General features: G+C 40.8%; 1 protein-coding gene and 1 non-coding gene across 5 annotated transcripts in view; one reads left to right on the top strand and one right to left on the bottom strand.

Annotated features, from left to right (window-relative positions):
* LOC126251358 (puromycin-sensitive aminopeptidase) overlaps positions 1–21,777 on the bottom strand; it is a 142,136-nt gene that overhangs the window by 4,603 nt on the left and 115,756 nt on the right. For all 4 annotated transcript variants that reach the window (XM_049951736.1, XM_049951734.1, XM_049951737.1 and 1 more), the window contains exons 11-13: positions 15,998–16,197; positions 12,325–12,432; positions 2,904–3,026 (exon numbers count right to left, since the gene is read on the bottom strand). In XM_049951736.1, the coding sequence (XP_049807693.1) occupies positions 2,904–3,026; positions 12,325–12,432; positions 15,998–16,197 (431 nt within the window). The remainder of the gene's footprint in view (positions 1–2,903; positions 3,027–12,324; positions 12,433–15,997; positions 16,198–21,777) is intronic.
* Positions 16,581–16,653, top strand: Trnat-agu (transfer RNA threonine (anticodon AGU)). Its single transcript has one exon. It is a non-coding gene; the product is annotated as a tRNA-Thr (tRNA).

Genomic DNA, 21,777 nt, shown 5'->3' with positions numbered 1-21,777 from the left:
GAGCAAATCTTATGATGCTCTGAGAAAAATAAATTTGGAATCAATAGAATAGTCTGCAAAATGGATCTTGCGATTTGGAACCTTCATCTAGAGCTGCCTGTAATATTTCTGGTGATACGGAATCTCCTTGCCCGACTACTTTCCTAAGGTTATAGAAGATGGAAAACTACACAAATTTTTTGGAAGAGTGACCGACCATGTTAGTGGTGAATGGCAAATTGCAAAAAATGTACAATTATCTGAGCTGTCAAAAAAACTGATATTGTTTGCAAAGATAAAAGTTACTACGTTGCAAGTTAAAAGATACAAGAGCACAAGATGACTGACTGACTGAGATTGTGGTAGAACAATCCCATTAAGAAGCAGACCACCAGAACAACCAGGAAAGAGATAATCGAACATAAAATTATTTTTGGTTGAACAAAACTTGTCCCAAGCATAAATCTGCTGGGACTCTTGTCATCAAAGAGACTGTAGATTAGAATGTGCAACAATAATTTTGACACTAGGAGGACCAGAATTAGCAAACTGCTCGGAAGGACTGCTACCTGTCTTTTCACCGATGATGTTGACCTCTCTTTTCTTTTTCCTTTTTTTTTTTCTTTACTAGTAATATCAATTCAGTACAGTGACTTTAAATGTCACTAGTGTATTACGCATACACTACCAGTGTGAAATAATTAAACTTTCCACAGAAACTATATTCACTGAAACTGAACTTGGATACTAAAGTTACAAATGCAAATAAGCATGTAATTATAAGGTAACATTGTTTATCTCTGTGACTTGTTCTCAGTTAATGCCCAAACAGACCATAAACATATATTTATTAGGAAATACAAATGGAAATTGACATAAACTGCTGTCGCAATTATAGAATATGACACTTTTTCGATCAAAGCCACCATCTTTATCAAAAAAGTTTGCACGCATGTACTGAACATTTAATGCACATGGACCACATATGAATTTCTTGTACTGCAAACACAGATTTTTAGTTTTGTTTGAACTTTTGCATGCTCCTACCTGGCAGGTCTTCTGTAATAGTACCTTACATATGAGGATTGGAACTTTAATAGTGGTAACTATTTATTTACAGCTTGTACAAACTGGATAAGTGTTTCAAAGTTTCACTTACCTTCAAAGTAGTTACCAGCATTGTGTAGACAGTTAGAGCGGCGTCGTTTATTGCCCAAGGAATTTGTAGCAGTTCTGAAGCAAATGCTGTGAAGTGTTTCCTTCAGTTTAGAAATCAAGTTGAACTTATGAGGGCTTAAGTCAGGGGTGTGCAGTAAGTGGTATAGCACTTAGCAGCCCCATCAGTCAAATAAATCAGTAACAGCTTGCACTGCACGTGCTTGAGCATTGTTCTGCAAAATGATGGTCAGATCCTGCAGAAAGTGTCATCACTTCTGTCTCTATGCTGTTCATTTTTGGAACACAACCTATGACCAGCTTAGAGACAGAAGTGATGACATTTTCTGCAGGACCTGGCTGTTACTGATTTGTTTGACTGATGGGGCTGCTAAGTGCTATACCATCTACTGCACTCCCCTGAGTTAAGCCCACACGAGTTCAACTCAATTTCTAAACTGAAGGAAACACTTCACTTCATAGCATTCACTTCAGAACTGCTACAAATCAGTCAGGCAATAGACCACGCCGCTCGAACTGTCAACACAACTGGCACTGCTAAGAATATCCTACGACTTCCACATCGCTGGCAATGGGTTATACACAATGCTGGTGACTACTCTGAAGGTCAGTAAAACTTTGAAACACACATCTATTTTGTAAGAGCTGTAAATAAATAGTTGCCACTATTAAAGTTCCAACCCTCGTACTTCAGTGGTTGCAATGTATGTATGAACAAGTCCTTTCCTTGATTGTAAATACACAGAGGGGAGTTGTTCTGCTAATATGAAAAGAAACTTTCGCCGATAAATTTTGCTCCTGTTGTCTCTCTGTAGATGATCCAGGTGTTTGATTCGGCAATGTCTATCTCTGGTAGCCAAGCTTGACAGTGTACCGACAAGGCATCTGGCCCAAAATATTGCATACAAATTTTGTGGACTTGCAGAAGCTCGTCTCAATGAAAACAATGGCGCATCATCATAATGAGGACCGCTAAATTTCTGCAGAGTACAACAATGCATGGACAGAGAACGCATCTCCAGTATGGCCACTGTTCCACTAAATAAAGTAAAATGGAAAGAAGAGGGAATGAGATCACAACAATGAAATAAAATGAGGTAAGCGGATGCAAAAATCCGCTGTTGCATCTTTAAAGACATCAAAAGTAAGAAATATTAGACTGGTCAAAATAACTGGCTGTGGTCCTCCAAGGTAAAACTGTTTATAATTTGTTCAGTTCTGTCATAGATATTTGTCTTTTGCAGAAATTAGACCACCAAAATACATTAAAAGTATTGAAATATAAGCCCCTTAAAAGTATGCTACTTAATTAATGTAAAAATAATGCTCACAAGTCAGATTGGACTTTTGAGAGACTACTGTGAAATAAGAATAATTTCCTTTCAAACTGGCCCTACCAACATCGAACACAATGATGCCATCTGTATTAGCATGACAACTGTCAGCTGTTCCCCATGAAGGTGAAGGAGGTTAGCAAAGAAAGCTCAAGTTTTTAGTCTAATGTGATACAGCTAGAAAACTAATGTTTTACATAATAATGCTGTCATGAGGAACTTAATCTCTACATGTGCAATTTCATTTGACTGGACTTCTTGTGGTTAAGCAAATTCCCAGTGTAAAGGGTTGGCTCTGTCTTTGCAAACAAGGAGAAATTCACTCAGAACAAACCTGCTGGCACAAATGTGATAACCCAAAATTTTATTACATACTGGCATTTTGCAAGGAAATGGGAGGAACACTTAACATACCTCATAACGATTCATCAGTTCCTGCCAATTTTCCTTGAAAAAGTTCCAGGCAAGCTCTCTCCCAACTTTTGTCATTGCCACAGAAATAATGACAAATACTGTATCTTGAGAACGTACTTCTTCCTGGAAATAAATTGCAGATTTTAATTAGACAGTCTTGCTTATAGAAAAAAATATATAATTTATAACTAGGGCTCAAATCCAGATGCAGCATTACAACAAGCAGAGTGAAGAGGCTATAAACCACCTCACACTTACAGCAATGAGCAATGCAAGACCTAGGATATCACAGTTAATTTATCTGAGCTTTATAATTGGCAGATTCAATAGTTAAGGTTGCACAGATTCTCCTTCAACTATACTAAATTTAAACTTGCTTTGTACGTCCGTCTGCTACTAAATATCTTGATGCACAATGTGGAACAGCCAATGATGGAGTTTTACTATCTAATAATAAATATTTGGATCATCTACAGTGTTTCATAACAAACCTTTTGATTTTGTAATAATATATGTTATTGTGGTGACTTCATTCCAAATACTTCAAAAATACCTGTTGCGGCATTGCACTAAATGAATATGATATTACTCAAATGTACTATTATTTTCTAATATTTGCAGTGGGTACTACACACATCCATTATATCGCTTCAGTGCTGGAAGTACAACAAAATCAAGTACATTTTCAACTCTCTCATTTCTGTAACCAAATACGACATGCCTTACAGGCAGGAGCAACAGTACTTGGATCATGTAACACTGATTGCCAAATGTAGTGATTCTTGCAGTTTTCTTTGGACGGTAATTAAATTTTTTTAACTGCCTAAAGCAGTAACTCCCTTGGCATTGATATTCAGGTGACTGAATTGTAAAAAATTCGAAACCGATAGGTAAAACAGCATTTTCATATGAACATCTATAAGAAAGTGCTGTTTTAGCAAAATTGAAAAAGCAGTGAGATAACAGCAGAGATATTGCAAAATTTTCAGTGTCATTTAACCAACAATAATGTTTAATGATTAATCTTAGTAAAATAATGATCAATCTCTTTTCTTACATACATACATACATACATACACCAAATCTAACCTGATCTTTTATCTAAATGAATCTGGTAGTTTTAGTATATTAAAAATAAACAACTACTAAAAGAAAATACAATGGATAGTTTCTTATCAGTACTAGTGTTACCCTTTGGTTTATAGTCTCTTTGGAAAAGAAGCACAGTGTAATTTCTATCAGAAAAGAACTGCAATATTTTAATACACATACACTCATCCCTGTTGATGCCAGACCAAATTGAACAATAAGTTTTCAATAAATTCAGTGGAGATACATTGTGGATTATATGCATAAAGCAACTTCATAACAACATTTAATATTATAATCTCTGAATAACAATACAACAAATGTACTGCACTTTATTTATTATACAACTACAAGTATCATGACACTTGAAAAGGGCCAATACTTCAATGGGACACTGAAATTAACACATTACAACCAAAATAAGATCCCGAAAAGAAGTACGTAATACTGCAAAAAGCTTTTTCAAGTATTTGGTAGGAAATCATCTATCCCCTTTTCAGTGAAATCATACTGACACTTTTAGCAGCTTAACAAAACCACAGAACTCTGCAGTTTGGAAAGTTCTGTGTTGAAATCAATAAAAATGTAAATGATAACTAAACTTCATTCAGAAATGAAAATCATTTAACTGTATCATATGATTATTTCTTTTGTCAATACTTGGTCATGGCAACTATCTTTTTTCATTTCTGTGCAGGATTTTCTATTCTCAATTTAGATGAATCAATAAGCACAGAAAAGAACAGAGTGAAAGGAGTAATGTAAAATTAAGACTTTTACTCTGATATGATTTCTTTAAAACAGACAGTTGTAATTAACTGCAAGTGCAAGCTAGTGGTACGAAGGCTTTATGTAACCGCTTTCATGGTGTAAATCTTAAAAGAAACTGTTCATTAATTTATAAAATTTGTTGAACTACATTTTTTTAGAGTTCATTATAAAAAATATTTTATTCTACTATAGTGTAATCAACGTATTTTAAAGAAGCTTCAGTCTCAGTTCACAATGAAAAACACAGCTCAAATGCAACATGCTATGACTGCATCACAGGTTGTTTGCTACTAGGCGGGAAGGAGCATGGTAAGAGGAATTATAGACTGGTAGACAATTTAAGAAAATTCTTTCTAGAACGTGCAGAAACTAGCAAAATACACAAAGCAATCACTCATATAAATACATCGGCTACACCACTGCAATTTCATAACCACTTCTACAACCCTTTAGATCACATAACATCAACAGATACGAAGAAAGTAAATTGGAAAAAGAAAACACTACATGGCAAGCACCTGTATCATCTAACACAGCCACACATCGATCAAGACGCATCCAACACATGGCTAAGAAAAGGCAATATACACAGTGTGACGGAAGGATTCATGATTGCAATACAGGATCAAACAATAAACACCAGATATTACAGTAAGCATATTATCAAAGATCCCAATACCACAACAGATAAATGCAGACTTTGCAAACAACAAATAGAAACAGTAGATCACATCACAAGCAGATGTACAATACTAGCAAATACAGAATACCCCAGAAGACATGACAATGTAGCAAAAACAATACATCAACAGCTTGCCTTACAACATAAACTTACAAAACAACATGTTCCCACATACAAGTATGCACCACAAAAAGTACTGGAGAATGATGAATACAAATTATACTGGAACAGAACCATTATAACAGATAAAACAACACCACATAACAAACCTGGCATCATACTCACCAATAACAAGAAGAAATTAACACAACTAATCGAAATATCCATACCCAATACAACAAATATACAAAAGAAAACAGGAGAAAAGATTGAAAAATACATCCAACTGGCTGAGGAAGTCAAGGACATGTGGCATCAGGATAAAGTTGACATTATACCAATTATACTATCAACTACAGGAGTCATACCACACAATATCCACCAGTACATCAATGCAATACAGCTACATCCAAATTTATATATACAACTACAGAAATCCGTAATTATTGATACATGTTCAATTACCCGGAAGTTCCTAAATGCAATATAACACATACCGTACAGTTAAAAGGAAGTGACGCTTCATCAAGGTCCGCGTCACTTTCCATTTTTAACCAGACTTAACGTCTGAGAAAGTAAAGAAATAATGATGACTATGATGGTGATGCAGAGTAAGTTTGGGGTATCACAACTACCCTCCACCATGCACAGCATGGGTACACTGTTAGATGATTGCCAAACTGGGATCTAACAATTATGGAAAAAGGAGGGCTGTACTTCCATGAGGTATTTAAGCATATGTGATGTATATGGGTCAGTTTTACTGTTGTATAAGGGTTGCCCAGAAAGTAGTGCACTTCATTTTTTCTTCAACAATTCTTTATTGAACATAATGAGAAATACACACAAAAAATATGGTGTTTTATCTACACACCCTATTTTTTCATATAATCACTATCCCATTCTATATCCTTCCTACAGTGCAAAACAAGGGTTTGTATGCCCTGTCGGTACCAATCCTTGTCCTGATGGTGGAGCCAATGATTCACTGTGTGAATCTTCTCCTCATTTTCCTCAAAATGTCTTCCACAAATGGCATCCTTTAATGGCCCAAACAAATGGAAGTCTGAGGGGGATAGGTCAGATGTGTCAGTTGTGGATGGCCTCCCCAACTGCTGCAAATCGTGGAGCTCTACCGAACCGCCTTCTGATGACCAGTGACTAACTACACTTCTGTAAACAGCAGATGCTCCGTAGACTTCGCAGAAATGGTTATGAATATTCCCCACAGCTTCTTCTCTGCAGTGAGAAATTCAATGATGACACACGGGTTGTATCGTGCATCACATACAGGTGCCATTTTGAAACTGTCCTGCAGCTATGCTATCTGTCAGAAGTGACGGAAAATTGGTGTACTCACTCAGGAGACTTCAAATAATACATATCTAACGTTTCACATTTGTAGCATTGTTTTTGGCTGACAAAAAAATGTATGGTGCATTACTTTCTGGGCAACCCTCGTAGATACATGGTAAAAACTGTGTGTACAAGGGGGTTGGGGGTGGACTATGCGAGCAAGGTGGTGTTCGTACATTTGTTTCACTAAGTGTACCCTTCATCACATTGTGAACACATTAATGACAGTATTTCAAAAAACAAAATGTAATGATTGGTGAATTTCGTAGTTATTACAGTTTTACAAAACGGTGATAATAGAATTGATCTTTTAAAAATAATTTGGTTTCATGACTGAAATACCATGTTTGCAAGAATATAGGCTTCATGCAAATACAGGCCACACCTAAACTTCTCACACGAATTACAGTAAAAAGTCTATCTCTAATATTGATCACACTACTAAAGTTGTAAAAATTCAATTCAACATTACTTTGTGTTGCATCTCTCTCCTCCTCCGTTTTCAACTCCCTCATAACTACAGTTCTACTATTAAGTTGGCAGAATAGAATGGATATGCTAAAATCTTAGTTTCACCCACTCTGCCCCTAGATGGCAGACTATCTACAACTGACTTGTACATGTCTGTTGTCGCTGCTATGAAAATACTATATTGGGAGGTCTGGTGATGTGACTAATTCAAAGGACAGTGTAAGGAAGCTGAGAGTGAGAGAAAATATGAGCTTTTGGTTTGTGAGTGACAATGGGAAAGGGCTGTACTAGCTACATACATTTAAACTCAAATGAACAGCAATACAAAGGACACGAAAAGCGGGAATCTGGACACAGATTTGAAGTTGTTGAAAAAGACGTTCGTCAATTGTGTGCAAAAAAGAAAAAAACTCCTAAATAGTACAGAAAGTCCATGCGCATTTCAAGGGCAAAAGTGCAAATATTCATATGTGGAAAGACTTTCTTGACTTTGTAATTTAAAATAGGAAATGTGGAAGTGCCATTATGATAGAAATGATTCGAACTGAAAGCTGCAAAATAGCACGTAAAAGAAACAGTTTGCTGGTAGAATTTAAAGTTTCATAATCGTAGGTTTGGCAATTTATGCAACAAAACAATCAATCTGTTCGGTGCAGAACTACAACTGCACAAAAACTGCCACAAACTTATGAAAAGTTTGATATCTTTTCAGCTTTACATAATCCAACTTCAACACAAAAATTGTTGTTCACTTTGCCACATAGGGAATGCAGACCAAACACTGATCTATTTTGATACACTCGGCAGCACTACGGTAAATAATGTAGGCAAACTTAGTGTGCAAATATGTACCTGTGGTGCTGAAAAGTAGTGGTGCACAATGATGTTATTATGGCTGATGGACAAAAAGTGCCTGTGTGGTTTTTAACTTTAACTCCCCCCCACCAAAAAGGGTGGAAGTCCCACCTGGTATCATTCTGAGAGGTTGAGATGGTGGGTGGATGACGGAGGAACTGGTCCTAGATAATTTTGTGGGGACGCTGGTGATTGATTGAAACTGTCAAGTAGTTATTATTCCCGGCAGCATGACAAGTGTGATGGAACCTTTGGATGTGTATCAATCATCCATTCAAAACTAGTATGTCAATTCTAGCGAGTGAGATTACATAAAGAGCAAGCCAACTTTGATGCCAGGAGGCTGTTTGCAGCATGCTTCTTTGCCAGAAGTGTTCCATCTGATTTTTGGCTGCTTGGTGGTCAATATTGGAAGAACTTCACGAAATGTGTGTGTGTGTGTGGGGGGGGGGGGGGGGGGGGAGAATGGAATTTCCAATCATCTTGATAAGACTGAAGATGACCTCCTTTGTGGTAGTGACTGAGCAACATTCTCGATCATCTAGCAAGGGTGAAGAACCAGACATTGGTGATGCTGAGAAGTGTTGTGCTCGAAAGACAACATGTTTACGCCAGTGACTGTTAAACTTTTATTTCCACTATTGCAATTTCGGCCTTAGGCCATTATCAAGTGCAGCTGCAGAAAAATTGTATATTTTGACTTTCTGCCGATTACACAATTTGAAAAATGCAGATATATAACCATGTTTACTTACATGTTTTGGCTTTAAGCCATGTCAACTTTACACACATTGACACATTTAAATGTCGTCATTTGTTTGTTATATACATTCGTAACACTGCTAAGTAGTGTGTGCACACATGTTCATATATCTTAAAACAGCACAGTCTGTACATACACTTGTTTGTTCCACCATCACTAGTGATTTTTGCACTAAACCACAGCATCGAACAACTGTTTACAGGCTACTTGTAGCCATTTTGGCGCATAAACGGATTACAGATATAATTCTTGTTCTGAATACAGCGCCATTGCAGTCCAGTAACTGTATATAACAGCTAATGACATATAAATGTGTCAGCGTATGTAAAGTTGACATGGCTTAAAGCCAAAACATGTAAGTAAACATGGTGATATAACTCCATTTTTCAAATTGTGTAATAGGCCAAATGTCAAAATACACAATGAGTTTTGTAAAATATTTTATAAATATTTTGTATTTCAGCTGCACTTGATAATGGCCTAAAGCTGAAATTGCAATAGAGGAAATAAAAAATTTGACAGTAACTGTCTTAAACATGATGTCTTTCAAAAAATTTTACGCGACTGTGAATCCCAGTTATGAAAAGTTAAATGATTGTGCTTGATTTGGATAAAACCGATAGTCTGGAGTACATCAGTCACACTGTGTAATGTTGCTGTGCGTTCATATTCTTAGTAATGTATTTGCAGCAAAAACAGTAAAAATGTATTGTTGTCAATCTATTTTATGTTGTGTCTGTCTAATCTAGATTTGATAACAATTCATTTTTGTGTGGCCCAGTGTTTGTAAATGCTTTACGCTTGTTGAAGGTATCTAATATCCGTATTTGCAACTACTAGACATGTAGAAGCGGATGATATTTCCAGATGTATGAAGAAATCAGACAAAAATGCTCCAACTGATAATGTTTCCAAAAGATAAAATAAAATGCGTAAAGTAAAATATATGCATTAGAAGTGGCAACATTGATTTCAAATTCCTTTAATAGTAAGTTTGATTTATCCAGTAGCTGCTACATATTTTGTAGCAACGAGTAGCTTCATCGAACATATCATGAAATTAAAACCCTATCAAATTCAAACACACACAACAATTCTGCAATTTGGAATTCCACGTGTTACGTACGTCTGCTTCTGTTTACAAGCAAGTAGATGCGCTTAACACACTGTTGTCTATTAACTATGGATGGCTATGTTGGCTGTGTTGAAACAGCCATCAGTCGCCCCACCATGCCGCCTTAGAAAGTGAACCATCTGTTGCAGTTCCACGAAACAAAGTTGCTTTAATTTTTTTTAAGAACAGAACAGCAACTGTATTAAGTTACTTCAATCACTGGCCGTGTCACGATTTTTGAAGTCAAAATTTAGGGAAAAAGTGTGGCCAATATTTGCACAAATATGGTACAATGAACCCTTTTATTTTCACCAATCAGATAATTACATTTTACCCTTTGGGTTAATTACCTCCAGGTTGGGAACCCCTGCCTTAAGAACTATGAGCTCTTGTTCATCTTTCCTACCATGGAACACATCTCTCCTACTGAAGAATTGCTCAATATATCTTAAGAGTAATAAGCACTTGTTCATATTCACTACCATGAAATTCGTCTCTCCTACAGAATAACTGCTCACAGCTCTTAAGGTGTGATTGTAAAGTCCATGTTTACTGGACCTTTTTTGTTTGTAAAGACTGTTCCTGTCATATCCCTGAATACTGACTAGTCCTCCGGGGACATCTTGCATGTGTTCTTAGCACAACTGAGGTAGTTTGGCAGCAACTTGCTGTGACTAATAAAGATCACTGAGGGGTTACACAGTTTTAACTAACACAACACCTCCATTATAACAATAAAACAATCAATTATTGACAATATAATGTAGGATACACACACACACACACACACACACACACACACACACACACACACAGGTTTCTTACAAGCTGAGCCAGTGGCTCCTCCCCCTGGCAGAAGAGTGGAAGGAAGAGGGGTAAAGGAAAAGTACTGGAGAGGTTTAGAGGGAAAGAGGTAAAGTTCAGAAAAGTCACTCAGAACCCTAGATCAGGGGAGACATACTGGATGGGATGAGGACAGACAGACTGTTGGGGATTGGACCGGATGAGATTTGAAAACCTGAGAGCTTAAAGGTGGAAGGCAGAGTAAGATGCAAGACAGAGATTACTACTAAAACATCATGCACTGGTTAATAAGAGTGAAAAGCTAAGTACATTGTATGTAACAGAGGTGGGGGGACGGCGAAAAATAGACAGGTCAGAAAATGAAAGATGTACAAAACTAAATGGAGTGAAGAAAGGAGTAGTTACTGTGAAGAAATGCCGAGACGGAAGGAATTAACATAAATTAAGGCCAGATGGGTAGCAATAGTTCCCACCTGCAGAGTTCTGAGAAACTGATGTCTGGGGGAAGAATCCAGATGGCACATTTGGTGAAACAGGCACTGAGCTCATGACTTTCATGTTGTGGAGCGTGCTCTGTCACATGATATTGTGTGTTGCTGGTATACACACTCTGCCTACAGCCATATATCCTAACTGATAACTGGGTGGTAGTCATGCCAATGTAAAAGTCCAAACAGTGTTTACGTAACAGCTGGTATATGATGTGTCATTTCACATGTGGCTCTCCCTTTGATAGTAAATGTTTTGTCAGTTACAGGGCTGGAATAGGTGGTGGTAGGAGGGTGCACAGGGCAAGTTTTGCAGTGGGGACAGTGACAGTGGTAGGAGCCATAGGGTATGGAGATGGGTGCAGAAGGAGTGTAGTGACTGACAAGGATATAGCAGAGATTGGGAGGGTGATGAAAAGCTATGCTAGGTGTGGTGGGCAAAATCTCAAGACACAATGGATCTCAGGGCACGGTTTTAGGAAGACATGGCCTTGTCAAGGAAGCTGATTAATACATAAAAGACCAGGATAATACTGGGTGACAAGTGGTTTGCTCCAATGTGGTTTTTTGGAGGGATCAGCAGTACCAGGATTGAATAAGACAGCCTGGGAAATCTGCTTTTGAACTAGGCTGTTGGAAGGATCACGTCCAGTGAAGGCTGAGGTCAGAGTGGTTATTCTGAAATGTTATTAAGATCCTTATGCAAAGACTGAGAAACAATACAGTGAAATGTGATTACCACATTTGTCATTAAAATATCATCTCTGTAGTTTGATTTTTATGAAATTCTAAGTTTCCCTGTTTCAGTATTGTCGTAAAAATTCTGATTAATGTATGGCAAGTAAGCAGAAATACAAGAAATCAGAACCAACAAAAAAATTAATACATGAATATGCAGCCATAATACTATTATTAACGAAACTACTTACAGACATTGCAAAATCCAGCACCTTCTTCAGAATGGCCTCATTACCAATAGCTCCAAGGGCTCTTGATATCCTGTCTTTTTCTTCATGTAGATCAGCTTCTCTGTATAACTATACAAGTAATTTCAGTTAGCAGCAATAATATTAATTAAATGTTACATAACATAATACAAAACACATTAGATACGTTAAGAAGAACTTTTACGAAGGTAATGATCAAACGGTATTTGAAACACAGATGTAAAAACTTACTTACAACAAATATGTTACGAAAATATAAGTTGTTGTTGTAATAAAGCAAAATTTAAAGATGTACTCATTTTATAAACCTAATATAAAGAAATAATACTGAATAGAACAGTCAAGAAATGTTTACTATGTAGACCATAGACAATGGTATTATTCAGTGCACTCACAAATAAAAAACCACAAAAATACCGAGCTGTGTTTTCTTTTATTCTTCTCACACTGTCTGTCCCATTGCCTTCATCTATTTTGTCTTGTATTTAAGTTATTGTGATTCTTATCAATGTATTTCAAATTCTCATATATTCTGCTGTTTTGTCACATGAACATCTCTGCTGCAGTAAAATGTAATTCTTCATACTTACTGATGTGTAGCTGAACTTGTGTATTTGTATGTTAAAATTTCCAAAGATACCTCTTACTCGGTTTCTGCATCATCTCCTATAATTAATACCTTTTCAAGTTTTTCTCCAATACTGTACAGCACATGCCTTGTATTTTTTCTTTTAGGACTGTCTGTATAATTTAAATGGTTATATATTTAGTTGTTCTACCATTCATACATAAACTCTTCTATTGAGCATAATTCTTCACACTTACATATATAAACCTATCATTCGTTTAATATTTATAACAGTAACAAATTTATGTTCAGATGTAGCAATCTTTTTTTGTATCCTTGTGTACACCAGCTTTTTCTCCATGTTTAGTCTTAATGATTTCTGGCTTGTTCTACTCACATCTATTTACCACTGATGATACTTATGCTGCTTCTGTACCTCAATCTCCATATACGAGGGTCGTCTGAAGAGTTTTCAGAATCACCATGAAATATCAACGCTAGCTGTAAACACGTACCACGTACTCTTGGAAGAGAGCAGTGGCGGTGACATGGCTCTGTTCTTGTTCCCGCGTAATGATTTGCAAAGATGAAGGAAGAGGGGACGGGGGAATGAATCAAGATTTGAGCAGTGATTAAGTACTTCGTAAAGAAGGGTATGAAAGCAAAGGACATTTATGCCGATTTCCAGAATATACTGGGGGACAATGCTCCTTCACATTCATCTGTTGCCAAGTGGACAAATGGATTTAAATTTGGTCAGGAGAGCTCAGATGATGATCCGCACAGTGGTCGGCCAAAATATGTCAAAACTCCAGAAATCATTGCAAAAGTGGTCATGGAGCATCACCGACTGAAAGTACATTAAATTGCTCATGCTTGCCAGATGTCATCTGAAAGGATGTATCACATTTTAACTGAAGAATTAGAAATGAAAAAAATATCTGCAAGACGGGTGCCATGACACTTGATGCTGGATCAAAAACATGTGCCATCGCTATGGCAAAATTACACGAACTAAGGTATGAATTGTTGCCACACCTGCCTCATTCACCTGATAAGGCTCCGTCAGACTTCCATCTCTTCCCAAAATGAAAATTTTTCTTGGTGGACCAAGATTCATTTCAAACGGAGAACTGATAGCCGGAGTTGACAACTATTTTGCAGGCCTGGAGGAAACTCCTTTTCGAGATGGGATCAAGGAACTGGAACATCTTTGGACCAAGTGCATTGATATAGAAGGAGACTACACTGAAAAATATAGTTTCGGTGATGTAAGTACCTTTTTTCTATTCCATTCCGAGAACTTTTCAAACCACCCTCCTTCAATATCTTTTATCAAAGTTGTTGGTCAGTAAAGCATCCTCTTTGATGACGGTAGTTACTGTCTGATAATGGTATTGTAAACTTAAAACCATTTCACTGTGTAGATTAATACTGAAGGACATTCAGAATTTTGTGTTTTCCATTCTCAAATATGTAGTAGTTCTGGCAAATAGTGTCGGAAGAATCAATTAATGGGAAATGGGAATGGAGATTAACCAACCTCCACCGTGGTATCACTCGTCACTACAGGTGTTTTGGGCTACTGCCTTTGTAATATCACTGTCACAAAAGTTCTACACAATATTGCACTTAGAAAGGAAAGTGACACAAGTAAACAAAACAGCAATTTATATCACTGGAAAATACGTGTGAAGTGCCCCAACGTATACGAAAAACATCACACTGCTATCTCGCAATCAGTCCACTTCAGAACAGTTGTGTCAGTTTTGTTGTAGGCTATTTCATGTTTTGCCATGGCACCGGAGCATTGCTACTGGCAGGTATGCATAGTCAGGTAGTGCCACAAATTTCTTTTCTCACCAGTACCACCTCATTAGTTATGTGATCTCCCCACAGCAATCTTCTGTAGCACCACACTTAAAAACTTCAATTCTCTTCTTGGCTTAACTATTTATTGTGCACATTTCACTTCCAAACATATCCAGACAGATACCTTCAGAAAATACTTTTAACACTTAAATCAATACTCAATGTTAAATTTCCGATCTTCAGAAAGGCTTTTCTTGCCATTGCTGGTCTGTATTTTACATCCTCTCTAGTTTGGTCATCATGAGTTATTTTGCTGCCCAGATAGCAGAACTAATTTGAACAGCTCAATTCCTAACCTACTTCCCACAGCATCACCTGATTTACTTCAACTACATTCCTTTATACTTGTCTTGCTTTTGTTTACGTTCATCTTATATCATCCTTTCAAGACACTATCCATTCTTTTTAACTGCTCTTCCAAGCCCTTTGCTGTCTCATGCAGAATTAAAATGTTATCAGCAAACTTCAAAAATTTTTATTTCTTTTCCTTCAACTTTAATTCCTACTCCAAATTTTTCTTTTGTTTCCATTATTGCTTGCTCAATGTGCAAATCATCAGGAATAGGCTACACATGCATCATTCCCTTCTCAACCACTGCTTTCCTTTCATGCCCTTGATTCTTATAACTGCCATCTGGTTTCTGTACAAGTTGTAAATAGCCTTTCACTCCCTGTATTTTATCCCTGCTACCTTCAGAATTTCAAAGAGAGTACTCCAGCCAATATTGTCAAAAGCTTTCTCTAAGTCTATAAATGCTATAAATGTAGGTTTGCCTTTCCTTATCTATACTCTAAAGTACAGGTTCAATACCACTTCATGGGTTTCTACCCTTCCCCAAAATTCCCTTCTAACAGCTTTTCCATTCTTCTGTAAAGAATTCGCATTAGAATTTTGCAGCCATGACCTCTTAAACTGATAGTTCAATAATTTTCATACCTGTCAGCAACTGCTTCCTTTTGAATTCCAATAAACATTTGAAAGTATCCATCAACTTGGAGCAACCAGTATATGTAACAGTAAAATTACATTATCCAAGCAACAGCTTATTTGCATAATATAAACATTAAACTTGGTATAAACAGATTGGAAACTACCACAGAAGTTAAGATGGAGGGAAAAGGAAAAACCAAACACACACACACACAAAATATTTTACATGTAGAACAATTATATACTTTTTCTGGAGAAATGACTGTATTAATTAACAACCTTACCTTAAGCATTGTGTTGTATGTATCTTCATCACCGACTGACAAAACTGCTTTGTAGACGGGGCTGCGGAGATCAGCAGGCAAATGACATTTCCCATTACAGTGGTGATCAAATCTCTTTTTTGCCTCTTCAATAACAGATTTTTCACCAAACCAGCCCAGTCTCCCAATAACTAGTGACCGCAACAAGGTATCAAGATGACCTAGATCCAAAAAATGTATCAATTGCTATTGGAAATAAATTCTTTAAACAAATGTATGCCATTAATAAGTAATGCCACACATTCTTTTCTGAAAGCAGGTTGGTTTTATTTTGGATTCCTATACACCATATTATTTCCCACTCTTTTGGCTACAAGACCTTATTTTTTAACAAAGTTGGTACACAATGAAAAACTCTTAACTCCATTTGCTTTTACAGAAGTGGCAAAAGTGCGTGCGTGTGTGTGTGTGTGTGTGTGTGTGTGTGTGTGTGTGTGTGTGTGTAAGGCTCTAATTCCTATGAGAATCTGCAAAATGCCATGAGTAAGGACGATAATTGACATGGGGTACTGCTAGGGTAGCACATCCAGTTGCAATGATCACAGCATCCAGATGGCTCAGTGGTCAGAGCATCTGCCTAGTAAGCAGGAGACCCAGGTTCGAATCCTGGTCGAGCACAAATTTTCAATGTTGCCCACCAATTTCAATCAATGCCCGCTCGCAGCCAATGTCTGAATTCTTTTATATAGTGGAAGCCTAGTTATTGACAAATTAGAGAACTCTTTCTTAGACATTGGAGTTACTGGTTACTTGAATTACAAGGTTTTCACAGACAGATGGAGTTACAAGGTTTTCACTGCCTACCATCAACACTCTCCACTCAATGCGACGGCCGTACGCCACCTTACTGGGAGGGCCTGTATGCTTGTTGGAACCGTTACCGGTTGACACCAGAACCAACGTCTTGCTGTATTAATAACCTTATCATCATCTACATACTGCTTCCCACAGAGTACATCCTTCTTTGAGCCAAACAGATGGATGTCAGCAGGTGTGAGATCTGGGTTGTAGGTGTCTTTTTTTTTTTTTTTTTTTTTGGGGGGGGGGGGTGGGTTTAAGGGCGCTCAACTACTGAGGTCATTAGCGCCCAGTCACTGTTGTTAGAGCACAGGGAATCTAGTAAAACTCAAGGGGAGGGGGGGACACCAGAAAGACCTAACAAAGATGTAGATAAAATAAGTAAAAAGGTTAGATGTCTTTGGACAAGCCAGTCAAAGTTATAAAACGCAGAACACGAGCAGCTGCTCGAGCGTCATCAGCTAAAATATCCGGTAAAGTAGATGGCAGGGACAGGACAACACGAGATTGACTAAAGCGGGGACACGACAATAAAACATGGCGCACTGTTAATGCCTGACCACAAGGGCACTGCGGGGCTGGGTCACCGGAGAGCAGGTAGCGGTGGCTAAACCGGCAATGCCCAATCCGCAACCTGGTCAGAAGGACCTCCTCTCGCCGAGATGGTCGGGAGGAGGTTGTCCAAGCAGTTGGGAGCGGTTTTACTGCCCGGAGCTTGTTTCCTTGGAGGGATGACCAAGCATCCCACCACGACGACACAAGCCTCTTACAAACATCCCCACGAACGTCAGATGACGGGACACAATGGGAGGCTGGCCGAGGCAGGAGGACTGCAACCTTGGCTGCAGCATCCGCAGCCTCATTCCCAGGCACTCCTACATGTCCGGGAACCCACAGAAAGCTGACAGGAGAACCAATATCAACGAAAGAAAGGAGGGACTGCTGTATCCGTTGAGCCAAGGGATGGACCGGATAGGGAGCTCCAAGGCTCTGAAGAGCACTGAGTGAGTCAGAGCAGAGTACATACGATGAATGGCGGTGGCGTCGGGCATACTGAACGGCCTGATGGAGAGCAAAAAGCTCGGCCGTAAAGCTGGAACATTGGTCGAGGAGCCGGTATTTAAAGGTGGCGGCCCCGACGACAAAGGCACAGCCGACACCATCGTCAGTTTTGGAGCCATCGGTGTAAATAAAGGTGTGACCGGCAAGTCAAGCATGAAGTTCGACAAACCGTGAGCAATACACTGCAGCCGGAGTACCCTCCTTCGGGAGTGAGCTGAGGTTGAGATAAATATGAACCGCCGGCCGAAGTGGCCGTGCGGTTAAAGGCGCTGCAGTCTGGAACCGCAAGACCGCTACGGTCGCAGGTTCGAATCCTGCCTCGGGCATGGATGTTTGTGATGTCCTTAGGTTAGTTAGGTTTAACTAGTTCTAAGTTCTAGGGGACTAATGACCTCAGCAGTTGAGTCCCATAGTGCTCAGAGCCATTTGAACCATTAAATATGAACCGGAGCCTGGAGCCAAGGTGGTGTCGGGCTCTCACCCTCTCTGAAGGTGGTAGGGAGGGTAAAATCCAATTCTCGAAGCAAGCGACGGAAGCGGACTCCGGGGGGCAGCAGGGCAGACACTACAACCCGCACTGACAGTCGAGAGAATCGGCGAAGAAGGACTCGTAAGAAGGGTGGTCGGGCATAGACAACAGCCGGCAGGCATACCGACACAGCAGTACGTCGCGCCGGTAGGTCAATGGTAATTCGGCAGCTTCAGCATAAAGACTCTCGACAGGGCTAGTGTAGAAGGCTCCGGTCGCAAGACGTAACCCTGATGGTGGATGGAGTTGAGACGGCGTAAGAGGGATGGCCGAGCAGACGAGTAGACGAAGCTCCCATAATCCAGCTTCGATCGGACTATGGACCGATACAAGCGAAGCAGGACAGTGCGATCCCCTCCCCAAGATGAACCACTAAGAACTTTGAGGACATTAAGGGAACGTGTACAACGGGCTGCCAAATAAGACACATGCTGAGACCAACACAGTTTCCTGTCCAACGTGAGCCCTAGAAACTTAGTTGTTTTCACGAATGGGAGAACAACGGGACCGAGATGTAAGGATGGCGGAAGGAACGCTTTATATCGCCAAAAGTTGATACAAACCGTCTTCTCTTCAGAGAACCGGAAGCCATTTGCCACGCTCCATGAGTATAGGCTGTCTAGACAACGCTGAAGGCAGCGCTCCAGGAGGCATGTTCTCTGGGCACTGCAGTAGATCGCGAAGTCATCGACAAAGAGAGAGCCGGAGACATTAGGTGGAATGCAATCCATAATTGGATTGATCGCGATGGCAAAAAGGGCTACGCTCAAGATGGAGCCCTGAGGCACTCCGTTCTCCTGGAGGAAGACGTCGGACAATACGGAACCCACACGTACCCTAAACTTTCGATCCGTTAAAAAGGAATCAATAAAAAGGGGCAGGCGACCGCGTAGGCCCCACCTGTGCATAGTGCGGAGGATACCTCCTCTCCAACAGGTATCATAAGCCTTCTCCAAATCGAAGAACACGGCTACCGTTTGGCGCCTTCACAAAAAGTTGTTCATGATGAATGTCGACAAGGTCACAAGGTGGTCAACAGCGGAGCGGCGGCGACGAAAACCACATTGGACATTGGTAAGTAGCCGTCGAGATTCAAGAATCCAAACTAACCGAGCATTAACCATGCGCTCCATCACCTTACAGACACAGCTTGTAAGAGAAATGGGGCGGTAACTAGAAGGAAGGTGTCTATCCTTCCCGGGTTTGGGTATAGGAACAACGACAGCGTCACGCCAACGCATGGGGACCTGACCTTCGGTCCAGACGCAATTGTAGGTACGAAGAAGGAAGCTTTTGCCCGCCGGAGAAAGGTGTGCCAGCATCTGAACGTGAATGGCATCTGGCCCCGGAGCAGAGGACCGGGACAGTGCAAGCGCACGTTCAAGTTCCCGCTTAGTAAAGGGGGCATTATAAGTTTCCAGATTCAGCGAGTGGAAGGAAGGTCGCCGAGCCTCTTCTGCCTCTTTTCTGGGAAGGAAGGCAGGGTGGTAATGAGCGGAGCTGGAAACCTCCGCGAAAAACCGGCCGAAGGCGTTGGAGACAGCCACAGGATCAACGAGGACCTCATTACCTGAGGTCAGGCCAGGTACCGAGGAGTGGGCCTTAATGCCCGACAGCCGGCGCAGGCCACCCCATACGACAGAAGAGGGAGTAAAACTGTTAAAGGAGCTGGTGAAAGAGGCCCAACAAGCTTTTTTGCTGTCTTTGATGACTATGGCATTGCGCTCGGAGTCGTTTGTGGCTCTGAGCACTATGGGACTCAACTGCTGTGGTCATAAGTCCCCTAGAACTTAGAACTACTTAAACCTAACTAACCTAAGGACAGCACACAACACCCAGCCATCACGAGGCAGAGAAAATCCCTGACCCCGCCGGGAATCGAACCCGGGAACCCGGGCGTGGGAAGCGAGAACGCTACCGCACGACCACGAGATGCGGGCCCGGAGTCGTTTGTATCCAATACAATTCGCCAACTTAGGATGGCGGCGAAAGGTGCGTAAGGCACGTCGTCGAGCATGGATAGCGTCTCTACAAGCCTCATTCCACCAGGGGACGGAAATGCGACGTGAAGAAGAGGTAGTATGAGGAATGGAACTGAGAAATCGTGGTCCGGAAAGGTCGCCAGGGAGGAGTAAAGCCCCCAGTCAGCTTTCAGTATGTTCCAGCTCGAAGGCCGTGGGGATGGTGTGTGGTGCAGGAGACGAACGACACAGGGGAAGTGGTCGCTCGAATAGGTGTCAGAAAGGACATACCACTCGAACCGACGGGCAAGAGTGGTAGAACAGATCGAAAGGTCCAAGTGAGAGTAGGTATGAGTAGAGTCCGAGAGGAAAGTCGGGGCGCCAGTATTGAGGCAGACAAGATTGAGATGGTTGAAGACATCCGCCAAGAGTGAGCCTCTTTGACAGGATGCAGGAGAGCCCCAAAGGGGATGATGGGCATTGAAGTCGCCAAACAATAAAAACGGCGGGGGAAGCTGAACGATCACGTGCATCATGTCAGCCCGACTAACAGCAGATGAAGATGGAGTGGTGATGGTACTAACTGAAAAAGTAAAAGCAGAAAGAGTAATACGGACAGCTATTGCTTGGAGTGGGGTGGTCAATGGGATGGGATGGTAATAGACATCGTCCCGAACGAGCAACATGACCCCACCATGAGCTGGGATACCGTCCACAGGGGTGAGGTCATACCGCTCCGAGGTATAGTGGGTAAAGGCAATACGGTCAGTCGGGTGCAACTTGGTTTCCTGGAGACCAAGGACGAGCGGACAATGCAGGCAGAGGAGCAGTTGTAATTCCTCCCGATTAGATCGAATACCTCTTATGTTCCAATGTAACAAGGCCATCGCTAGTCAAAAAAGAGGGGGAACGAGACGGGGGAAGAGCTGGTCACCTCGACGGCCGCGGAGGGCCAGGTTTCGAGGGAACAACGCTACAACCGGCGGGAGGCGGATCCTGGTCCATCGAGTCGTCGCCAGCTGAGGCCTCTGTCCCTGGTTGTGTAGGAGGGGCAGCATCATTTGCCGACGAGAGGCCAGCTGAGCGCCTGGCAGCAGAGCGTCCCGGCGAAACTGAGGACGGCCAGGAGCAGCGACTCACGGATGGAGCGTCAGACGAAACGCGCCGGGGTGGAGAGGGAGATAGAGACTTCTTCTTGGAGGCCTTCTTGGAAGTCCAAGAAGGCGCAGGGATGGTGGGCTGAACTCTAAGAAGGTCCTCACGCGCGGGGTCCGTTTTGGAACGCCGGACCTCGGAAGCTGGGGTCCGGAACGTTTCCCCGATGGACGCCTGAGAAGAGGATCGCTTCTCAGGTGGCGGGGGGGAGGGGGGGGGGGGAAGGTGGCCCCTGG

This window comes from Schistocerca nitens, chromosome 4 (assembly GCF_023898315.1).
Source record: "Schistocerca nitens isolate TAMUIC-IGC-003100 chromosome 4, iqSchNite1.1, whole genome shotgun sequence".
NCBI classification, from domain to species: domain Eukaryota; kingdom Metazoa; phylum Arthropoda; class Insecta; order Orthoptera; family Acrididae; genus Schistocerca; species Schistocerca nitens.
This window is presented reverse-complemented; position numbering and strand designations above follow the sequence as displayed.